At 37.9% G+C, this 25,750-nt stretch overlaps 1 protein-coding gene across 1 annotated transcript in view; it reads right to left on the bottom strand.

The window, feature by feature from the left end:
* Window positions 1-25,750, bottom strand: part of sntg2 (syntrophin, gamma 2) — a 77,033-nt gene that overhangs the window by 35,108 nt on the left and 16,175 nt on the right. Inside the window, exons 2-8 of the mRNA XM_035431560.1 lie at window positions 17,926-18,063; window positions 17,310-17,366; window positions 16,740-16,797; window positions 14,466-14,509; window positions 13,879-13,920; window positions 11,524-11,611; window positions 5,871-5,962 (exon numbers count right to left, since the gene is read on the bottom strand). Coding sequence (XP_035287451.1) covers window positions 5,871-5,962; window positions 11,524-11,611; window positions 13,879-13,920; window positions 14,466-14,509; window positions 16,740-16,797; window positions 17,310-17,366; window positions 17,926-18,063 — 519 coding nt within the window. The remainder of the gene's footprint in view (window positions 1-5,870; window positions 5,963-11,523; window positions 11,612-13,878; window positions 13,921-14,465; window positions 14,510-16,739; window positions 16,798-17,309; window positions 17,367-17,925; window positions 18,064-25,750) is intronic.

Consider the following 25,750-nt stretch of genomic DNA (forward strand, 5'->3'; position numbering starts at 1 on the left):
TGTAAAAAATGGGGATTAGGGGTTTACTGTAGTGATATTTAGACAAATACTTTCCAAATATATTCCAAAGTGATCGTAAGTATTACAAATGATGAATTAATTTGCAAAAATTTAAAATAATATGTTAATTTTATATCTGAGAGAGGCCATTCAAAATTTGGAAAAAGACTGATTGTATGAATGTAATGCTACTGGTGATAAGTAAATCAACTAACCTGTTCAAAAAGTTAACATTAGTTAACCCAGGTCCATAATTTTACCTACATCTTTGTCAAAATTGTTATTTCCAAAAATAAAATCTACAGCAGGTCAATCACTTACTCTGTATTGTACCTTGACTGTCAATTTTATTTTAAATTCAGGGGTATAATGTTTTTTTATGGACCTTTTTTATGGAGTAAGTTTTTTTGCCTAATGCTCTGTTCCATTTTGCAGGTCTAATGAAATTTAGATTGCAGATAATGTGGTGATGCATGTGATGCAAAATTTAAAAAGGTTTCATTAAGCCAAATACATACTGCCAAAAAAAAACAAAAACAAAAAAAACATTCCAGGCATGTCAGACACAAAAGTATTAGCAGCATCCTCTGAGCTATCATTTACTGAAAATGTTCCAAATTAAAGCACTGAAATAGAACATTTGTTCAACATAGCTAATATTCCTTCATTTGGAGATCAAATTTTTTAGTTTGTTTCCAGACAACAAATACACACCAAAACGGGGGGAGGGATGGTTGTTACAAAGGCATATAGATATATAAAACACACACGCACACACACATACATACATATTGTACATACATGCATATACATGAGAGTGAGCGTATCTAAAATATTACAATAAAATACAAGTAAACTTAGACTGCATGCACACATTTCTCACCGAAGCTGGAGCATCCCACCTTTACCACCCCCTTCCCCCCTTGGACGACCAACCCAAATAAGAAAGTAAATAAATAAATAATGTTTTCATGGGAATAGCGTGTAGATAGCCAGCTGTCAATTGCTAATTGGCTCACCCCATTAATCCTAGCAGTAGATAGTTCTAAATAAATTATACTGATGAAAGTGTGGGACACCACCAAAGAGGGTGGGGAGATTGCCATCTTAGGGCCAAGAGTTTCTTAGTCGCAGTTAGGCCTGGTAACAATATGCCGTGTATATCAGATCTGGGTCAAATACGTATTTATTTTGGACTCAAATACTTTTCTACGCTTTACTGATCTTGTTTGGCATTTTGGAACCAATGAAATACTCTCAAAAAGTGCAAACCTCGCCTTATGGTCACATTGGCAGGCTCAATTACACCAGGGAAAAACAATAGAGCACAGAAACATATTTGGATCCAAAACAAATACGTATTTGATCCAGGTCTGGTCTATATACTGTGGTAACAGTTTGCTGTGATGACATGAGAGTAAGTGGTGAAGAACAGCAGAGGAGACCAGGGTAAGGGGACACCAAGTAAACCAGACCAAACAGAAAGTACCCTACTGCAGAATGCATTCACTCCTGGGCACTTTCAATACATATGCATGAAGGAGGATCACCTTGGTCACAAAGATCACATTATAGGAGAGGTGATGATTTTCATTAAATATCATCTTTAAGGAGTAAAGCATACCCTACGAATGAAATTAAAATGCATTACTTGATGATCGGGATCTTTAGATAAACCCAGCACGCGCTTCCAGACTGCATCCCAACTCATCCAGAGATGAAAGGCTTCCGAGTCTTTCATTCTTAACAGGCTATGACTTGTAAGCGGCCGCTAACGGAAGCGTGTACAGTTCAGTGACTACAACTTTTAATTTGCCCTGTCTATCAAAAATTCGATGCAATTTATGTTGCAGAAATTATGAGCCCCATGGAGGACCGTAGGGCCGCATTGCGGATCTGAAGTGTTAAATGCTGGCACGCCATCGACCCAGAACAAATCCTTCAAGACATGGATACCCCTATCCTCCCATTGTCTAAATGTGAAGGGGACGCCCCTGTTAATGGTTGTGAAAAATTGGTGAATGTGCATGCCAATACTGACTTGAGTTATGTTGTCAGTAAAAACAATATTATTGGTCCCATACACAACCTACCCTGTTCTAATTGCACAGCAGACTAAACTAAATCTTGTGGTCTATGCAGCAATGGCAGATTCTGTTCTATAGGCTTCCAGGAAACTATGGCATTAGGATGAAACCATGTTGAGAGGTGGTGTAACACAAATGTCCCCCAAAGAAAGAACTTAAAGCTGGGCATAGAGAGTCCACCATCACTTTTGTCATACTGCATTGAGGATAATTTAATCCGAGGATGCTTCACCATATAAATGTTGATAGTAAAGGAATGCGGAGAGGATATGAGGTAGAGAAAAGACAGCATTATTAATGTATATAAGACTGTCATTCACATATAATGATAGAGAAAGATGTGTTGGTAAGTTTTATTACGACTTACGGGAGGAACACTGGGGGTGACATCTAATCGTCTGTGCCAAAGGTTAATGGAGAGAGTGAAAAGCAACAGTGAGATTGGGCATCCCTACCGACATCTTCTGGATGTAGGGAATTGCAGTGAGCAATTACTGCCTTGGCTCACCATAGCCGATGGACTGGCATACAAGAATTGTATCATCTTGACAAATTCAGTTCCCAATTTGATGTGCACCAGCACAGGCTATGGATAATCCCACACCAGCCTATCAAATGCTTTCCCTGCGTCCAGGGAGAGAATAGCACATGGGGATGTAATGTCATTTACTGCATGTATAATATGGAGTAACCTGTGTACATCTGATTCCAGCCATGTTTTGATAAATCCAGTCTGATCGTGATGTATTTGCTTCGTCATGAAGGACTCCAATTCAGCTCAGAGGGCTTTGGTATAACATAAAATGTTTTGCCTTTTTGCCATGCATACATATTCAAGTGCCACTCATGTCAACCCCATTCGATTATTACTGGCTATAGTGGGGTCTTTATTAGGTTTAGGGAGTACCACAATCGTCAATGTGTTTAGGTTAGGGTTAGGTCATTATGGTTTTATGTAAATATGGCCCTAATTTGTCCCAGAATGCTAGGTAGAATTCAGAAGGAATCCCATCAACCCCAAGAGAACTGCCTTTTTTCATATTTGACAGTGCCTCTTTAAGTTCATCAGATCTAAGAGGTGTACCCAGGGAGAATGATTCCTCATTGGAAAGGGTAGTAAGATCTTGAAAAAGTCTGTTAGGTTATCTTTTTCCAAGAGCACTTCAGATATATAAAGATTGGAGTAATAGAGCCATATTCTGCCTTAATTTCCACTGGCATAGTTGACAATCTATTCTTGGTTTTGACAGCTCTGATATTTCACTATTTCTCACTATTTCTAAATTTCATTGCTAGAAAATTACTAGGCTTACCCCCATTAAAATAACAGTCCTATTTGGTGAATTAGACATTCTGCCCTTTGTTTCAACAGGGAATTAAGTTCGTAGTTTGCTGCCTCGGTTCTTTTCTTCCTGTCCTATACTACAGTACACTCGCAGAAATAAAGGTACACAATGGTACAAATTCTGTACAAGTACAAAACTGTACCTCTAAAGGTACTAATGACAAGCAATTGTACCTTTCTAGGTACTGAATGGTACCTTTTTTTCTGGTAAAGGTACAGCCCTGTACCTTCAAGCGGTACTGCCACAATGACAAGCGATTGTACCTTACAGTCGATGGTACTGAATGGTACCTTTTTTTCAGAGAGTGTATAGTTCCAAATCTCCTGAAGATACCTTGAGCTCATTGATTGTTCTCATTCCAGGTTTGTTCAGGTTAGAAGAAAATTGCACGGAAAGAAGGTTATGTACGTCCTTAACTGATGCAACATTGTGTGGTAAAAGCATCTTGTTCAGTTTTGAAAAGAGTACAAAATGTTCCATTTTTTTGGCAGTGTTACATTGAAACGCATGCCACCCTAATTGTTATATCAGGAATTGTTATTGTGGCTATAACTAAATTATGATCTGAGTGTGAACAGGGAATAATGGATGCACTATGGATATCTGAATATGCAGTGTTAGAAGCAAAAATGTAATATATTCAAGAATATGGATTACGTCTGTCCAAATATTACCTAAATTGTCTATAGGTAGCTTTGACCAGTTGAAATAAATCAATTTAAATCTTTCACCAGATTTTTAAGTGCCACAGGTGCAGGTGAAGCCACTTCCTGTGACTGGGGACCAGAGCGGTCCATAACTGATTAAGCAGCAGTCCTACCTGCCCCTACGACCACAGACAAATCTGCCATATTTGACATAAACACTTATAATGTTATAGGAAACAGGGTTGTACTGGGTTGGAGCATACACTGATATGAGAGCAATTTTCCAGAGAAAATTGTTTCCATGTATGCGATCCTGCCTTCATCATTACAAATTGTATCCAGAACAGGCAGTGTTAAAGTATATCTTAGGATGATAAGGGAGCCACAGGACTTGGTGTCAATAAAGCATGATGGCGTAACATAATAATGACTGTTTGCAAATCTTGGACAAATATTATGTCAAACTCATGCCTATGAAAGTAATCTAAACTCGCCACCTGCAGTACAGACATATAATTTATTTGAAAACATTATTGTGCTTGAGATTGGAAGCAATACTAAATTGTCATCAAAGATCAAGTCCTCCCCCTCCCCCACTTGCAAACCCCCACCCATAAAGCCCACCTCCATAACATGAAAGTAGTTTAAAAAAACAAAAAAAAAACACTAACTTAATAAACAATCAAACCATTCAGAAAGAAACCTTCTCCTAGGAAATATGTCTTCCTAACGCTCGGAAAGCTGGTTTCATTAAATCCTCTCATGGTACTATATCATGTAAATATAGCTTATAACATAGAGAGCATCTGTGTAATGTAATAACCCACATAACATTATTCACAGGGCTCAAATCTTCTGTAAAGTAATATTGGAACACGGTGTGTCATCCACAGCCACAAAGCAAAAAGCAGTTCTGACCTAAGCAGCTATATCGAGACTCTGTATGTTTTCATCCAGATTGAGTATTCTTATGTCTTTCTGTTGCATGTCCTTTGGCTAGCTATTTTTGCTACCATCTGGTCTATTCTAGTGTGGACCTTGCTGCCTTCTCACACTGATCACCTCTGCGCCCCAATTTTCTGTTAAAGAACACTGAGTTCTTTGATATCAATAGTACACATGGTGACTTCTGCCTGAATAAAAGTCCAATTATGATTTTACACAGGTAAACTCAAAGGCCGTTAACTCCTGCTGTTTCCCCATAGCTTTCTCTAGCATTGTAATCAGCATATCACTGTCTGGAGATGGTGTTGTATTTACCAAAGTTTAATCTCTCAGAGAGTGTGCCATTGTTGATTGCTGGTTTAGGGTTAGCAATTTACAAATTTACAGAATCAATTCAAAGAAAGAAAAGGGGCACTTGTAAAAATTGGTGTGTTAGGGAGGGAGTGAAAAAAAAAAAAGTAGCCACCTTTCTGTAGGTCATATGATGCAACATTGCTAACTTTCCTGATAGAATTAACATCTGAGTAAAATCCACAACTCAGATTCTTCTTTCTTAAGTTGTATAGCAAAAATGAATAACGTGTTAATGCCATTCCTGCAATGTCCCTCGCAATTTAAAGATAACGTTCAAAGGACATCCATGAAACTGGATAAATGTCCTTGCTGGAAAAAATTTAATCTAACTCTTCAGGACACATAACTAACGTATAGTATTTGTATTGATCTGCACTGCATATGATCAGCATTGCTAATAAATAAATAAATAAAGCAACAAGTAATAATAATAATAATAATAATAATAATAGTAATAATACATTTAAAATGACATTAAAAAGCATGCTTACATAGTGGTTTGAGTTTCCATTGAGGTGTAAACCACTGTCAAACAGGGGTGAAGAAGCCCCACTGCTCTGGTCACTCGAACGTCCAGGAGAACCTAAGCAGTGAAGGAAGAAGATGTAAGCCAGCTAAATAAAAATGTATAATCAAGATTAAAGAAGCAATAGATGAGGTCAATTATATTAAAGCTGTTAATTAAATTTTAGATTCTCAACTGAAATTTCATAAATATCTCAAGATCTGAAGAATGACACTGTATTCCTCTCTAGGCTCTTGCTCAAATATTCATGCGCACTTTGATTTTTTTTTTGCAATTTATTATATCTTTTTATATTACAGCCAAACGAAATATTTATTATTCATTTATTTGAAATATTTAATCCCATTTAGCACCGGTGAAATTTCTGTGCATAAAATATGTAATAGAAACATCTATTTTTACAGATATTCAGAACAAAATACTCTTTGATACATACAATTGTACATTTTTATTGACAACAATTTGCCTTACGAAAATTTCCAAGTATCTTCTAATTTATTTAACTGAGAGATGTATTCATTATTCTTTCACAGTAACCTATTCATACAAGGCTGCACAATTGTGCTCCACAAATATCTAATGAATTTGTCAAAATGGCAGTATCACAACAACCTGGGGCACAACAAATGGTATCTGCAGAGTGGCACATGTCTTAATATAGAACAGCTTTCAATGTCAAAGATACTCAACAATGAAGCCTACTATCAAATACAATGAAACTAACCACAAGATTTTACTGCTTTGTAATAAAAAGTTTGGAATGGCGGCTAAATATAAAGAAAACATGAAGAAAACTATCTAATGTAATATATAATGACAGGCTGCCCCAGATGTTGTCTACTAACCTACGGTTCTGTTATTGTATGAATTGAGTATCTAAAAAGTTGTTATGTTTTGATTGTGCAAAGTGATATTTATATTAATCAGTGAGTTTGTGTAAAGGAGAGGCTAAATGCTAAGTCGTTTTCCACTTCCATTTTTACTGGGATTTAAAAAGCATTGACTCTTACAGGCTTTCTATCCCACTCCTGCTCACGCACCCACTGTAGCTTCACAGCTATGGATCAATACCACTCCTGAGCAGGTAAGATTACAGACACGGTTACAATATCAGCTTTACGAGAGCAATTGTTAAATTGACTGACTCAATCAATTGTGTTGAGGCACCCAGAGATTCCAAAGGATATGGCACTGCTGGGTCTATCATGGTGTTTATATCATTGGAAAACACAGGTCATTGTCTCTCATGCTGGCTCGAGTGGGTCTGCTCCTTGCTGGTAGATGTGACAGCCTGAGAAAGGGTATGATTCACTATGAGATCATGTTTCTATGGGAGAAGCCCTGTCGAAGCTGACAGAAGCAAACTAAACACAAAAAAAGACCTTTGCCATTAAAACTGAACAATAGAACCATGCCTAAACAGCACAATGAAACTGGAAACAACCAAAACTGACTCATAAAATTAAACCAGGCCAACAGACCCACCTACAAAACTGCACAAGACAAACTGAACATAACTGGAACAACATAAGCAAATTTGACCATTATTTGATCAACCAGCCTTACCAAAAAAGTAATTTAAAAAAATTCATACAAGCAGTAGTGGTCCCAGGCATGAGCAGTTGCCTAGGGTGACAAATTGGTATGGGTGGCACAGCATGTATGGCTTGTGCTCCTCATTCAGTGAGCGTGTGTGCACCCCACTATCCATCCTCCTTTGTGGCATCCTTTTATTTTTTGTGTGTGTGTCTTTGCATCATTTCTGAACTTGCAAGATGTTTCCTTTTAACATTTACTTTGGAATATTGCAGTTTGTTTCTTCTCTTGCAGAGCATTTCCCTTGTTGCATTTTCTCTAGCTTTTTGTATGTTTTGAAATTTGCATTGTTTCTGTATTTCAAGCGCATTTTCCTTAATGTTTGTGCTTTTGAAGCACGGTTGTCCTTGCGTGCCGCCATAGGTCTTGGGCATATACAAGGGACAAGAGCATGGATTGAATGTAAGATTAAAAAGTTAACTAATTATGCATTGACATGAAGTAGTTCAAAGTCACGTAAGGTGCAAGTTTGAGTGTCCTATCCAGCTCCTTTGTCTCTTCACTCTGGACTTTCATAACTGCACTGCTGTGGACTGATGGAGCCACGAATGTTACAGACTGTAAATGGCAGCTCGAAGGGCAATACAGTAGGACTGTACAGACAAGATTGCAACCCCATTTACTGGGGGGCAAACAGTCTTTCAAACAGATTACCCTCTCGGACTATCAGGCAACGAACAGCACCAGGTGGATGCGGTCAAAAGGACAAGCTCAAGACCTATCTACCGAACAAAAACCTGTGGCCAGGAGGAACGAGAACACAAGGACGTGCCATGGGATGAACAGATACAAGGACAAGTCGCAAGAGACCTCTTAACTTCTAGCTCTAGATTCCAAGTCATAAGTCAGGTAACAAGTCTGAAGAGACCTATACGTTTCCAGTAGCAGATTCTAAGTCTCAAGACCTCTGAGTGTCTGTTAGCAGATTCTAACTCCCAAGACCTCTGAGTTTCTAGAGATAAATTCTAAGTCCCAAGACCTCAGAGTTTCTAGTAATTTTATTTAATTAGCCATAAGAGACCTCCGTACACTGGGTTCAGTGACATGTCTCCAGACCTCTGAGTTTTAGCTGTAGAATCCAAGGCATTTAACCTCTGAATACAGAGTCAGATGCATAACGTAGGACCTCTAAGCTCCACCACCAGAGTCTGATGACCGCAGACACTGGATCTGATTCAGGTCACCGGATCCTTGCATTCCACACCAGATACAAATCTGTCCTCTGAGAGTGCAGACACATAGGATGTAGCAAGTCTTGAGACAATCTGCCATGAGGAAACCATGCCATAAGCTTCAAAGATTGAGGCTCGTACCAGTGGTCACTAGACCTGTGAATACTGAGCCTGATGTAATGTCACAGGACCCCAGGGTTCCAGGGCAGATATAAGTCTCCAGCCCTCTGAGAGTGCAATCAAGTCTGGAGACCGTCTGGAATCTGTCAGATGTGAAACTCATGTCAAGACATCAGAGATTGGTGCAAGGTACTATGTCATAAGACTACTGAAATTCTGAGATGTTAGAACTAGGTTCTCAGGCCCATGCCACTTGTACCCCTAACACGTTTTAGATCTCTGACTTTCTCTCAAGGGGGGGTTCCACTTGACATTTTTCCAAAGGGCCAAAGGGCACCAAATAGGCTAGAACCATCAGCACAAATGAACCATAGCGACAAAACCTAACCACACGCGCGCATACACACACACACATACACACACACATCACTGCATATTTTTTCTATTGCTGAGAATGACACAATGAGAACCTCTCATCAATGTTATTTGAGCTGACTAATTCAAATGATTTTTCGGCTGTTAAATGAAACCCAATTTTCCCTGCTACAGGTAGTCACTCAGGACAAGTGTTTACTTCTGAACTGAAGTGATGAAATGCATGTAAGTGACAATTGTGCGGAACAAGCGTGCACATAACATGAAATTAATTTGGTTCTAAAGTCAATTACTTTCTCATTTGATCTGAATTGTGTGTCATATTACTGAGTCACCCCTCGTTAACACCGTGCAAGCAAGCAAAAGTACTCAACACAAGCTTTTAAATATCCATCGAGAATGATTCGTTAAAAGCATACTAAGCCAGGCGTATCTGAATCATGCACAATCTCTTTAACTGCACATTCACGGTTTAGTATTTACCATTTTAACCTGGTGAATGACAAGTACAAATCAAAGAGAAATAACTTGGTAGCCCTACTCGATGGAACAGATTTCTGGGAGAACACATTTCGTGCATGGGGGTGGTGCTCGTGGGATGGGATCGATGCATTGTCAGAGTACATCATCTTTTTTTATCTTTATTTAAAAAATGACTGATTTCCAATTGCAACAAACTATACAAACCATTCAATTTTTCACAAGATTTCAATAAAACAGACATGTTCAGAGATGATCATTGTTGGGAGATGTTGCATGATCTGGACTGCTTTATCCAGGAGACTCTGGGAGATTGTCTGCTGTTACACACTGTTCTTTTTCATCGTCACTAACACAGTCAAAGACATTTGTCCTTTTTATCTTTGCCAGTTAAAAAACGTTTTGAATTGAATTGAATTAAGGTCACTGTCATATTTTGAAATGATTTCGTAAAAATAAATAATATAACTGTGACAGTAGCTCAAAGCAATGCATGCTGTACATGTCTCAGTGCATCCTCATTGAATTGTAATTTCTCTGCTTTACACTATCACTATTAAACAGTTCAGGGGCCACCCACATGTTAGCTTAGTACCTAAGGTAATATGGTAGCAAGAAAGGTACTGTAACTAACAAATTGTTAGATAAAGAGAGCTTACACAAAAAGGTTGCGCTGTACATACATATCATGCAAGTCTTTATATGAAAGCACAGCCCTTACTCTATATTACCAGAGTTTCAATTGTCCAGGTATTAGTATGTAGCCCATGCAGCATTAATCTTCCTCTGGTATTACGCCATAATCTGACAAAATGACATTTCCCACAATTACTAATGCCACAATTTCCATCCAAATCAAATAATCAAGTACATAAAAATCAAGTTCCCCCAAATTCAAGGACCCATAAAACTGATCAGAAGGCTAAATCACTGAGGTTAAATAATTAAAAAAAAAAACTATAAAAATTGCCCCAATAAATTAGAAAATGAAAGCAGTTCCCGGCTTAACTCTGTAAAACTCAAACCAATGAGTGTGAATAGTTCCTTCAATATGCCATAGGCCAGTCCAATCTAGTGTCTTGCTCCTTAGCGAATTGACTATTCACAAAAGATGTGTATTTTAACGGTTTCAACCAGGCTGTAAAATTTAGATATTGATTCAAAAGTCTTTTTCAAGATGGGAGAATGTTTTTGTGCAAAGCACAGTGCATGTGTATGTGTGCATGTGTATGAAGAAGAAAAAAAAGATCACGTTCTGTTCTCTTGAACAGACAAGACAAAAATGGCTTTGAAGAAAAGGTCCTTAAAATATCTTTCTATCACTTTTAAAGGCTTAGAACTGACAAGTAGAACTATAAAGAGATTGAGAAAAAATCTCTTTGTTGAGAGAAACTTTCTGCACTCAATTTGTACTCAGAATTATCTGAAAAAAGGAAAAAATAAGAATGAGGAAAAAGAAATAACTGAATATATTGGTGTAATATAGCAGGCAAGCTTTAACCATGACATATGAGTAACCTACAGCTACAAACTACTGTTGGACTACAGTTTCAAACTACAGCAAAGCTACAGTCACAGGTACAGCAACAAATTACAGCCAGGCTAAAGTCACAATCTACAGCCAACCACAATTCTCAGACTAGAGCTAAGCTACCCACAATCTACAGATTGTGGACTGTGGGAGTACATCACTTTAAGAAGAAGGAGTGTATTCTTTGTATTAGCCTGTTAGCATTTCTGAAGCATTGAGGGGCTTGCATTGGCGGTGAAGTCTGCGATATTGATGCTTGAATTTGGCCTAAAAAAAAAAAAGAGTAACAGGAAGAGTTGGCCACATCAACAGGCTTCCACCAGCTTCCTGATCCAATCTCTTACCCAGTGGGAGCTTTAGGAAGGACGGCGCCTCTCGGAGGAACTGAACAGTAATGGTGACTTCATCTCCAGCACTCCGCAGAAGTTGCACCTGTTACAGGTGACGGAGAGAGAAAGAGAGAGAGGGAGAGGTGGGTCATTCTATGGAACTCAGCTTGTCAGGACAGGCAGAGCACATATTTAGATCTCTCACAGAGCAACAAATCCTAAAAAGCCTAGATGCCCACAGCCCAACCTTATTTACTGAACTGAGTAGAGTACTGAACTGAGTAGAGAAATTTAATAAGACATATGCAAATTACCATGAGAATTTTTTGGGAAAGAAATGGTTCCACACAAGTTGTTGAGTTAGCAGATTTAATAAAAGCAATTATGTAGATGACAACTGAAACTTGCAGAAATGGTGAGAAAACTTCAAAACTATTTCTTTCCAAAATGAAAATTTGCACCAGTGGAGATCAGCTCCACAATAATCTTGGGCAATTCTGATGCTTTTTTAAAGATATCTATTAAGTCCTCCCTTAAGTTCCTATAGTAGGAACTAATGGTGATGCTATATCTTTCTAGCAAGCAGTGCAACAGCCATGTCACTGTTCTCATGCATGATCTAACATTAGCTGCCTGCTTTCCCTAGGTGGAAAAAAATGCTTACTAAATCTGACCGTTGGTATTTAATGAAGTCCACACCATCAACACTTGAGCTGTGGTTCTCTTGCTGACATAACATTTAATATCATCTCACTCAGGACTGCACAGCGTGCAGCAGAATCACTGAGCTTTCATTGGTTTTGAATACATGTCTACATTTTCCAATCCTGTGATTCCCCAAAGAGATTTAAACTGCTTAAAATGCGCGGACACACAAAACATACTCGTGTGTCTGTGAATACACAAGTCAGAGCAAAGAATCTTGCGCAGAATCTTTCAGTTCCTCTCTATTGCAATGGGCATCATTGCACTTTATCCACGCACCAAGGGGACATTTCAACTGGGTTCACAGGCTATTATTGTATGTCTCTTTGGCACACTGTATTTCACATTGCTTGGCTATTCATTCCCTACCAACATAGAAATCCCTCCTGAGCCACCCCCCATATGCTTTTTGCTTTTTATGTGATTCTGGTGAGGATTCACTCCCCAAATACCACCAGAAGAATAAAAAGGCTGTTAGGCTGCATCCTGCTGTGTAACATCTGAACAGATGCTGTTGTCAGACATACAATTCACCAGTTGGCCGTTCTCAGCCATAGGAAGCTTCAAAGTGCTCGGCCAGCATAGCCCGGAGATAAGACTGGGCAGGAACTGCCTGCGTGTATGTGTGTGTCAGAGGGGTTGTCCATTCCCCTGCCTCCTCCTCTTTTTCACCAGTTAAAATATGCGGCTTTCTTTTAGTTTTTAGTTAGTTTATGGGCAACTTGGAAGGACGAAGTTTGTAACCCTTGGAAGTGGGCATCTGAGTCCTTCATCTAGGTCTGGTGTTTTAGATTTCATCTCTGGTTCTCTTGGAATATTCTAATAATGGTTTTTGCACCTTGGATTACTTTGGGACACAAGCTGTGGTTTTGGTATCTGCTTTCATTAATTTCTGGTGTGTCTGTCCATGTCTGTAACCTTTATTAATTGTTTTAAGGTAGTTGAACCTTGTCTTTAGATCAGACATTTATATTTGTTGTAACTTAATAAACTTCTTAATTCTCATCTGGTTGTGAGTTAGTAAATTTTGATAAAGGTTGATCCAAACAGTTTGCACTGCCGATTAAGCGAATTCGGCGATTTGATTGATAATCCGTATATTTCATAATAATTACCAAATTAAATCAAATAAATATATTTTACATGTTGGGAAAGTGAAGTGTTTTAACGGTTGGTGTTTAACGAACAGTGTGTTCAGTATTCAGAGTGCCGGATGCCAAACAAGGGTGTTAACGGTTAAAACAGCTGAGTTCAGGAAATTAAACATATTTCAATTAATCGTCACCTTGCTGACACTGTAGACGTGTTGTTACATGGTGATGATGTAACAGCGACTGTGAAGGCTATGCTACAATGATGGCATCACAATGATCAACAATGTTATCACAGTGAACACAAGTAATGATGAAACAAGACCAGGTTAAAACCTAGTATATGGCTGGACCTAACACATGTGATCCGGCCGACCAATGGTGTAACTTCATAACTCGGCCGACCAATGGTGTAACTTCATCACTCAGTCACAGACATTTGCGTTTGTAGGGCTGGCCCCGCTGTTGCGGACGGTCCAGCCAAAAACATGCTGTCCTGCAAAGATTACATTACAATGAACAATTTAGATGTCACAGTGAACACATGCTGTTAGAAGATAATTGTGTTACTTACCACTTCCTCGTGGGTGGCATTTTCTACATTAATGCCGTTCACCTAAAGAGACAACACCAGATAAAATTTTTATTATCCAAACACTCTTTACAATTGGAATAGGATAGTCAAGACTTATCTTTATATGCTTGTGTGAAAAAGGCATCATGAACTCAAATTAAGAGATGCATTACTGAAGGAAATTCATTTTGTTGCCATTCTCATGTTTTAACAAGGACAATAATCCACAGTAGACATGCTCCACTGCAGAAAAAAAAAAAAACCTTAAACACATGAATACTGTATAAATCATATAGGTAATGCTGAATGAGAAACACACTAATAACCCGCTTTGGGACAGGAGATGCATTTTCCAAAGCATTTTAAGAAATAAAAATAACTCAAACCCTTTGTGAACAAAAACCCTCATGTGAAGAGAAATGCCAATCTTTAGTTATACTACAACTTCAAGATTTTTAAGCGCTCCATTTTCCCCATGGTATTATTCCCATATAATCAAAGGTTAAAAGACAAGAAAATGGAGGGGGCTGGCTAGGCACCCAAACAAACAGTTCACCTGCAGACAGGTGACATCGACCCCGACTGACCTGTAGCATTGCGTCGCCGACAAACAGCATTTCCGATTGATCCGCTGCAGCCCACAAAGCAAGAAGAGGAGTCAAAGGTTAATGGAAACTTGAGGATATAATTACAGATTTCATGCTCAGTGATGGGTTAGCAACAGCAATCAGCTGCCGCATCAGACTAATCTGCATTTACATCCCTGAGCAGCCAGGAACAAAACAATCCCCAGGCCCCGATCCTCGGCAGTGCTAAAACCACTCAGCGCGCCGACATGTTTATGGACCAGACCATTAATAAACAGCGCGCCATGCCTTCAAACTGAATTCACATCAGGAAATCCAGCTGATCTGAGACTCGAGGTTGTATGCATATATCACAGTGACCATGTATCGATGGGCTCATTTAGAAGAATTGCCAGTTTAATGAGTCACATAACAAAGACAGTAACGCTGCCCCAGTGCCCAGAGAAGTACAACAGACAGCCTAACCCTCTAATAAAAAAAACAAGAGATGGCTCATTTACACAGACCCCTTAACACACTAGAGAAATATTGTTAAACTGACAAAAAAATTAATTAATTAAACAACAACTATTTCCAAATATATCCATGAAAAATGTGCACTGTAACAGCAAATACACATGTTCACCTCCCATGGTTTTAATAGTTTGAATGGAATATTTCTTTCCTTTGCTTTACAATTTTCTAGTGTCTCTGTGCTGTCATCTGTGGATGAATGTGTTATTCTGTGAGAATGATTGCCACAGCAGGAACTGTCTTAACCTTTATGTGAAACCCAAGCTGTACAGTGTTAAAGGAGACTTGGATGACATATGCACAGAAATATTTAAACTTGTGAGCCATGAGCTTTGATTATTATTTTTACTTTGATGATTATAATTGAATGTAACTGCAGGCAAGTGCAGATCAGATGCTTTATGTGGCTGCTAAGTGAGTCATTAGTAAGTTTTCTCTGACTGAATCTACACAGCGCAGCCACAAATAGCAAGATCCGCCAAAACCAGAGTTCTCTCTTCCCTTCAGTCTATTATTAAAACCAGTAAAACAGCTATGAGTCTGAAACACATCTCTTTCTCTGTCTCACTTTCTTCCTCTCCCCATGACTTTTTCCTCTCTCCCACCCTCTCTGTATCTCCGTCTCCCTCCATTCCACAGTCTGCTTCATCCAAGCAAATCAATGAACATTTCTTGGAGCAGCCAAATGTATTCTCTGCTTATGTCAGCAACAATTTCAGTCGCAAATATCAGCCAAGTGCACCTTTAAATGCAGATTTCATCATAATTTCAACTTCGTTTAAACTGAAATTGTTATTAAACCACAGGTTATCATTGATATAAATAAAAAAGAAAAGGTAATTAATTTATGAACCTTAAATGCTAGTTTTTTTGACAAACCCATAAAACCATAGTTCATAGTTCATTATGTGAGTCACTTACAATTCAAAAAAGGAAACCAAACTGAAATTTTATTTTGTAAGTGTTTACACAGCAAGTGATCTGGAATGATATGGGCTGAAATTAGTGCCTGTAGAAATTAAATTTGAATTACATAACTTCAATTTGAATTGCATAACTACAATTTGTATTTCACTATATGAAACTGAATGCAATGGTTTGGAATTGAATTCAATTTTCACTATTAATTTCAAGTTCAATACGCTTTAAGATTCTTATTTTACAATTGATTTTCGGTTTTCTGTGACACACATCTGGGTAATTAGCAAAACCAAACTATAACAATAATTTTTAAACCAGAGACAAAACTCTCCAATGGCAAGCTCTGTGAAGGCAGGCTGGCTATGTAAAGTTTTAGTCAATTTCAGTTATTGCAACACAAAATTAAAGTGATGCAATTCAAATTCAGTTTCTCCTGGCACAGATTCCTGCCCATGATTGAACACTCCCAAAAAAGCACAAACGGGCCAAAATGGGCATTTTGAAGTGCAAAATGATAGCTCGTGGTGCAAATGATGGCTGAAAGTGCAAATGCAAAAACACTCCTCAAAATGTATGATCCCATCATAGCGGATTCAGAGAACAATTGTTCTTCCCTTTGGCATGTATTCAATCAACATTCCCGCTTAACACAAACTCACAACCTAAAAGCATGTGAAAGTATTTCTCTTTGTAATTACGGCTTGGAAAATTCTGCAAATTGAAGTAACAGTGGCTGCATTTTTAAGTCGATAATGAATGTTGAGTCCATGCTACTGTTTGAAATGGTATGGATTGTCTCATTTCATCATGGGAGCTTGCCATATATCAATTTCTCATTACCTGATTGTTCTTTGAAAATCTTTGAAATGACTACTGGAACTTTGTGTTCAGCTCCCCCCTACAAGACAAAACAACAGAAGTGAACTAAAACCAAGAGGCAGAGCGTAACATAGCATTGAGCCATCTGTAGGAATTTCTCCATCAGTGCCACATCCAAATTGACTACTTTGCTTCAGTGAAGCAGTCTAATTGATTCAAATCAGCAAATCACTTCTGACACCAAAAGTGCTATAGCGTTCTAAATAGGGCGAAAAGTGCAAAGGAAACATTATATTCCAAAACAGGATAGCAAAATGCAATAAGCTGTTGTGTATTATCTGGTAAAAAAAAATTGTAATGGTAGGGATAGAGTGAACTAGCTGAACAAAGTTGGAGTTTAAAGCTCTGCATGAATAAATATTTATTTCCGCAGATCACAGGACAGACATCAGCATTTAACAGACGCAGTATAGACCACAAGAAGAAACACTGCTTCAAGGCTTCATTAAGCCCCATGATGATAATAAGAATAATATTCATTAAAACGGAAAAAGAAAATTATAATAGGATAAAAAATTATATCTGACTTACTTTTATGCTCAGGCCAAATCCTCCAACAGCTTGTTTTCGAAGTACAACAGTTCTGCGCTTTAAAAAATGGGAATTTAGTTTGGTAAAGCAAGAAATACTGGAGTCATTTTATATGTCATGAAGAAACGTTGTTGGGCTACCAAATACCTCATGAAAAAAACCCCAAAAGAACAGACATGTAGAAGCGTATACAGCACAGGAATAATATGGTCACTGTGATTTGGAATGCACAAGCGAGGTGTGCCATCTTTGTTCCGACTGGCTATGCCAACTGTATTGTGTTAAGGACCTTGGGTAACAGAATGTTGTTGTTGTTTTATTCTCTTGTGAATCTGCTGATGATCTCTTGGCAAGTTGATTCTTTTCTAATGCAGAATATTACCATTCACCTTTCTGATCCTATTTTACAATTCTATCTCTGGGTTTTCGTTGTCATCGTGCCTCACTGTGCAGTGATTACCATATGAAAAGGGTCTTGGCTACAAATTACCGGCAATTTCAAAATCTCGACATCACAAATTACGAGAAACCCAGTACTGCTGCGTCTCTGCTTGTATTCGATGGATTTAATCTTGTAGTATTCCCTGTAGATGGGGAAAAAGGCCTCGGTACTTACATTTGAATGGGATTCACCTCCACTGACTCTCACCACGTCCTGCTTCTGAATGGTTAGCACGTCTTTAGTCAGCTTCAGACGTATATCACAGGTGTTTCCAGTCTCTTCATTATATAGCAGCGCTATTCCCGTTTTTGTCTGTCAATGAGAAATATATTTTTATTATGCTGTGATGAGTGAGGGAACAGGAGCAATAGTATGGTATTTTTGTTTGTGCAGAATGTTTGTGTAGTAACATATATCAGTCTGAGATTAATATTGCCTGATTTATCACATTCTGACTGATAAACAATATTGGAAGATTCATTTTTGTGATAGACAAAAAGCTCAATATGCAATATGCAAAAAGCTCATTTATATGCACTGTGATGCTTTCTGTTGGGCCTAAGGGTCACTGACGTACATGTGCATCCAGCCTTTACTAAAAGGGTCATACATTTTTCTAAAGCAAGTGACCTAGATGCATTTATGCTTGCATTCAAAGTGACATCCTTGTGAGGTCTCCATAGCCACTGGATTAGCAAAAACACCAGACTAATCATGCAATTAGTGGTGAACCTCATAAAAGCTATTCATTATCAGATCACATGAAGAGCAAGGAAAGTAAACATGGATGGAATGTCAAACAAACAAAAACATCTTTCAATGACCATGTGCACCAGTATCAGACTGGTCCGCTGCACCCAGATTCAATGTATTCTGCACACACACACAAAGCAATCATAGGCCAACATTTACAATGAAGAAACTGGCTCAGCAGATGCATACTACAGTCAAAACAATAAATAGCCAGAGTGTCATAACGTTCAGAGAAGTTTCAGAGAAACTGACAACATATTACAACGCTAAAACAAACCGTGTTTCCAAATTATTTGCACAATAAAACAGCATTGCAGTGGCGCTGGGGGAGTTCAGCGACAGGGGCAAGAAAGTCTGTCCAAATATTGTGCAGAAAACAAAACAATACTCGTCCATTCCAAACAATTCTGTCAATGCAGAAAGTAGCAGAGGAGGTATCTTTATGGACTGAAGTTTAAACCAAGCGTAGTCAAGCAGTGAAGCTAAAAATTGACCATGATTGAATTCCATCTCAAAATTTAAACCTTACATTTAATTTATTTCCTGTTAAATTGTTTTAATCTATTAAATCTATTATAGTATCTATTAGGCTGCCCCTACTACAAACCATTTCATTATTATGAATCGCATAATATTAATTATTTCTCATTTTTATGTAAGTGATGTAACAACACTTTTCATGTGTGTCGGCAACTTTCCACAGATTAAAAAAAAACAAGGCCATAGTACAACACTAAAAATATCCTAGTACTGCATGTCTGTAGTTCTAATAACCACACTGAGTGCAGCACATAACACTGTAGGAACATTGCTGTCAATCATCATTATGTGGCAACTGACTTACCAACATGGATGATGGGGGAGGTGTAATGTTATAATTTTTGCGATAAAGAAGGCTCCACTGATCTGATGCTGAGGGATGACGGAAATGCAGGTGAGAAAGTTGCTGTGGTCAGCCTATTCATATGTAAGGACTCAGCAACAGCCCCATAAACCTGCAATGGCCATTTATACATACAGTAATGCCATTCATTGACATACATGTACACAGCAGACATGGTCAGTGATATAAGAAAACAACTGCATAATCACTATAGACATAATAGCTATGAAGGCCTCTAACGTAGAAGTTAATTTGTCTTAGGGAGGGCTGATTAAGTTGTCATTTACAAGTCCACAACTTCTAAATATTTCTTCATATAAAAAGGTTAATAAAAGGCAGTTATTGTTTGTCTCCCAAAAACATTTGGAAAAAGGTTCATACACACACAACATAATTACAAAATAATATGAAGAATAACACAAAGTAAAAATGCACTGTAGAGCTGGGAGCTGATGTTAGAACTGGTCGTAGTGCGCACAGTGCTATTTCAGAAGCTCAGAGACTGTGGGCTATGGCTGACCGATTCCCCACTTTGTGGGTCACTGCTGTCTGTATGTATCTGTAGGGCCTCCCCTCACTGACCCTCTGTCACTTTAAAGCCTTCAGATAATAACATTATAATAAACCTTCCCATGCTCCCGTGCTCAGTCTATGCTGGGGTTAATGGACTGGAGCCATTACGGTGCATATTGAGGTCATTTTTAGTGCATACAGTCGCACGCACACTGCATGCTCATTGCAGACAGTAAGCTGCAAATTGACTTAATGTGGCATTTGCAGAATTCTGTATCTATGAATAATGAAGATTATCGGGAATGGGGTGTCTGGTCTCAGGGACGCACAGGGACACGAAGCTCTGTGCATTTGTGTCTGTGAGCACATGCATGACTGTGTGTCTGTGCATGTAAGTGTGTGTGTGTGTGTGTGTGTGCACGTTGCGTGCTTACTACTTCGCCTGTATGAGTGTGTGTGTGTGTGTGTTTGCATGACTGCATATCTACCAATGGATGTGTGCACTAATGTAAAGCACCTTTTGAAAACAGCTCCAGTTTTATTATAGAATTTATTGCAAATGCCCTTTTACATTGTTAAAAAACCATGGGTAAGGCACTTAGACAATGGTTAATGCATTTCTTATTTTAGAGCGTGACATTTCGAAACAGTTTCATAAATGTTCTTTTTTGTTCATATATTATTTTTATATTACATATTTCTCTATGTTTATAAACTGCTAACACTACTTTTTGTTTACACATGGGGTGATTTGGTATTGTAACACCTTTATATGCATTCATATGAATGGCATATAGGGTCATACCACTTTCCATAAGCATGAAACATAATAATACAAGTTTATCAGTGCCAGTATAAGGTGCTATGCAGGATATCACAAAATAAGTTTATAAGTTATAAATATGTTGCTACAACAGTAGCTTAATTCTTCAAGACTTGGGCCTTGAGAAATAATTGAGCACATGACCATCAGAGATGTCTACCTAAATTTCAGTAGTGATCCACCAGGTGTCCCTGTGGACATTTCAAGTTGAACAACAGTTTGGTAATCAGCATAAACATACGACCAATTATATAATTGCAATCTACTTCTGAGGTGTTTACCTAGGCAAAACAATAAAATGATGCGAAGGAATTGAACCATGGGCTCACAAATGTAAAGACAGAGTAAATATTACACTGGGACCTTGCATACAAGGAATTTCATTGATTTTACATCCAACATAAAAACGATTTAAATAATTCAGCACTTTAACCTTTTGGAACAAAGGTTTTAAAAATAGTTGGCGAGTATGTTTTCGAACATGATTAAAAAGAATGTTGATTTGGCAGGTGACCAGATGTTCAGTGAGCTCAGTTATCCCCTTATGTTTGATTGCTATAGGGCAAATTACCCCTGTGATTTTTCTGCAAATAAATCAGTGAGGACTGTACTCAGTCCCTGATTGTTTCTCTGCATTGATTGGCATAACTATGTGATCGGCAGCCAATTTAAACTGAAAAATTACTGAGACTTAAATCTTTAAGTGGACCTATATCACTCACATTTTCTTTGTTACTATGGCCAGAATAATTCACAGTCACCCACTCTGGTTTGAGTCAGATCATGAATAAAACATAGAATGTTTTGTTCAGATCAATATCTAGCAAGTGGGCAAAAAATAGCAATGCTAACAATGTTGTATGCACAACTTTAGTTAGATATATGTATTCATTTGAACAACACTTGAACTGTTGATTTATTTTGTGTTCTTTTGTATGTTACTTTGCAGGCATGTGTCCATAAAACAACAAAATAAAAACCTGTAAATTCTGGGCTTTTATGATACTGAATTGATGAATACCATTATTGCATCTCTAGATCAGGACATCAGGTATACACCATATTATTTTTCTGTCAAGTGTGAGCTAGCTAACAAGAATAGTGATTGCCACATTTATCATTCAAGACATTCAGTTTTGTTTATTTCAAGCACACCACATTTTCTAATACAATAGAGTCCATTTTCATGATAAAACTCAACAAATGTCAAATTTGAGCTGTTATTCTAATGCCCATGATTAAGAAGGTAACTGAATAATTAACTGAGATTATTGCTGCACTCAATGAATGACTTTTTGATTTGTTTGTTGAAATAGAGGCTTGGTGGTGAGGTACTGAAATACATATGGAGTAACAAGCCAATTAGTTATCTGGACCCTATTTATTACATAAGAACATAGTCATAAGAACATAGCTTTGACACAAATGTTTTAAAGTGTTGTATGTAATTACTAAACCCACCAGTTTCAAAAATCAAGAATTCTACGCATTTATTGTGATAGCCATGCTAACATTTATGCAGAAAACTCAACATTTATATTTCTACCTACCTATAACATTTTACAACAGCACCATGATGTTAAATCTACAACTTTAAATGTCATAACTGTGCCATAAATGCTTGACTTTTATTTTTTCCAGTAGTAATGACTACATACTTATATAGCTCATTCCATCACTTTAATTAAATGTGTATATTATTAAGCATGTATATTTTCTCTGTAGCCTTACTTGCTTACAAGTTTTAGCACATATAGTTCAACATATACACTTTGAACCTGTTGCATCTTATTTATCAAAAATCATAATGAGAAAACAATTCGGAATCAGGTTAATCTTGTAGGTTTTCACAAGCCTACATTACATAGAATTATTGCATAAAGGCAGTGAAAGCAACGCATAGTCTGAATGTATATACTGAGGGTAGTACTGTAAGGCCCCCACTCCAGAAGTGCATAGAGTACATGTCCTGATAATAGACAGGCAGTAGTAGCCTATTACACAAACACAACAGCTACTTAGAAAAAATAGATATTAAAATAAAAACATTTTTAAAAGAAAAAAATTGGTATTTGTAAATCTGAAGAAATTCAATATTCAGTGCCCTTACAAGTGCAATGGATGGGTGTTTAAAAATAAAAGACACTTGAAAAACTGACATTTATTCAGAATGATAAGAGAAATTTAGCCATCAAGGGCAATAGAATGTAGAAGATGTAGAAGCTAGTGTCACTCTTGCTATAATTTGACATTAGGCAAACAGGTCATGTTGCTTTTGTAACTCCTGAAATTTTTTTCTGATCGATGGTCTGGACATTTCCTTAGTGTAGCAAATCATTAGTTGAGCTGCAGTGCCCACTTCTAATAGAATTTGGAATCCTGTTTGGACAAATCAAAAGTAGTTTTGGCTGAGAAGCACTATTGATCCTTCATGCAGATGGATTTTGACATATTGATACAGAATCTGTTTTAGAAGTGAGGACATTTATCAATGCGGTAAACAGGACTTGTGCACAGTCATCAACCAATTAAAACTAAATATTCATCCCGGATGTATACACTTGGTGCCACAAATGCTCCACTAGTTCCCTATATAGTGGAATTACTTGGGAGCAATGCCTGCTATAAATTTGGCAAAGAGCATTTTATGATGGCTGGCATAAACTGACCTTCCAACCCCCACCAAACAACAAACCGGCAATCAAACAAATATTGAGGGGGGAATGTACCAAGGAGCAATGGACAGAGGTCTTCAAGGGCAGACTGGTTGCCATGGTGACTGTAAGGAAAGAAAAAAAACAGCTGCTGGCTTACCCTGAAGTACCCAGGTAGTGGTGAAATGAATCCAATAAACCAGCCATTGTAATTAGTGTCAACACAAAAATGGACCAGGGGCAATGGGTACCAAAACCAACAGAAAAAAGGGGAACACTGGCGGAAGCCAAAGTCACAGGTACAGTGGTGGATGCCGAAGTCGCAGGGCCACACACGGGTACAAGAGTTGAAGGTGCCAGTCAAAAGGACAGGCACTGGTCACCCTGGGGCTGGGCCGTCAGGCTGTGACATAATCAGCAGGCACCTGGCTGAAGAAGTGGACAGCTGGTTGCTGCCCATGGGGAAGGCTTTGGTGTAAGAAGTTAGCTATTTTCTCCATTCCGGAGCACTACATGCTACGGTCCAAAAGGGCTTTAACAGGGGTGTGGCAGTGGAAAAGAACAAGAGTAATGAGATGCGTGAGAAAATGGACACAGGGAAGATTTGTTTGAACAGCTGATTTGAAATTGACTACCAGCTGCAGCCCCTCAAGTGTCTGAAATGAGTGTCTAATGCGGACAAATCTCGCAGTCCCTGCCTGGTAGGGCACGCAAGTACATCTTGCCCCTATGCACAATGATACAGATGATTCTGGAAGAAAAAACCATTCAAATAAAAATTCAAATTCACCGTTGGTGATCTACAAAAGTTCTTCACATCTTGTAGATACAGAGTCTCCAAATCTACTATCAGAGGTCACCTCCATGCTACCGGCATTTTGGAAGGATTAGGGTTGCCAAAAAATCCTAATTAACTGTGCAGAAAGAAGGGCATTGTTGGTGTGTTACAATTTATAAGGACACTAATGGCTGTCAACATTCTGCCAATTGTAGGTCTGAGGTCACTGACTTACATTGCCTTGCTTAATGCTATAATGCTATATTGTATTTAGTGACATAATGTTTGTTATTATGAGGCAGTACAAGGCATGAAAGAATGCTTGTGTCAGAATGACTGGCTTGATCTTATTCAGGAAAAAAGATGCTGTAATGCTAATCTTAAACCAGGTACAAACTATAGTATTTGTATATATGATGTCTGATTAAATGTTTTATATTTGACACATCTTAATACAAAATGTTGCTTTAAACCTGAATTTTTAAGTTAATCTTATTTTTTTTTAAACTTAAAAAAAAAAACTAAGAGGCAGTAGTAATAAAACGAAAACAGATAAAAACAAAATGAAAGGAAACATAGATTGATTATGTTATAATTTATTTAATAATTATAAATATAACTTTATCCTTTTATAAATTGTATAAACAGGCCACACCTTTTCCTGTTTCTTGATTTTTCAGTCTTAATCACCAATATAAGTCTAGTTTGATTGAATTGCTTATACCCTTCAACTGGCTAAGTATAATTGATTGTATCTAAAGATGCCATTACAATTGTTTCTGTGTTTTCATTACTTCTCTACGTTTCTGTTATTCTGTCATTTTCATTTGTAAACTGATAGTTCTTTAAATAAGACATCATTTTTGACAGCCATAATTATATATAGGATATAGAATATGGTAAAAGGAACTTACTTGAGGTGAATAATATATGACAGCCCTTACAGTCTGTCCCTCTCTACTGCACGTGAATCAACTCTGAGTGAAGGGCTTTCTCTCTCTGTCCATCCATCCATCTATCTGTCTGTGAGTCCCTGCAGCCCAAAAGGAGCTGTGCAAATATTACATTCTTCTGAAAAAAAAAAAAACTTTCTAATCAAAAAGGAAACCCCTGCTTGCCCTGAGTCAGAAATTCTGGTTCGCATTCACACTGTATACCTCTACATCTTCCCAAAACTCATCACCATCCATTACTTTAAAAATAAGCAACGCCTACACATAATTCTTATTGTAATTTCTACCACAACAACGGCAGTTACATATCCACATTTCCGTAGCTTGATTCATTCACTTGATTGCTTTTGAGCACTTCATACGGAAACAAGTAAAAGAAGGAGGAAAGGAGACAAGGAAATGAACATGGAGGACACTGCTTGTAAGAATTTGTGCTTCCTCATTAGCTTTGTTATTGTTTTGGACGACGTTGTTAGTGAGTGACACTGAATCATTCAGGCTCCAGCACGTGTGCACTAAATTTGTTGTGTTTTAAACCTCAATTTATTTTCAAAAGGAAATTCCACCGCAAAACATCACTTGGCTCATTTACTGTAAGAGATCAAGGTGTAACTGATTAATTCTCTCTCTGTGGCTGGCCAA

This window comes from Anguilla anguilla, chromosome 1 (genome assembly GCF_013347855.1).
Source record: "Anguilla anguilla isolate fAngAng1 chromosome 1, fAngAng1.pri, whole genome shotgun sequence".
Taxonomy (NCBI): Eukaryota; Metazoa; Chordata; class Actinopteri; order Anguilliformes; family Anguillidae; genus Anguilla; species Anguilla anguilla.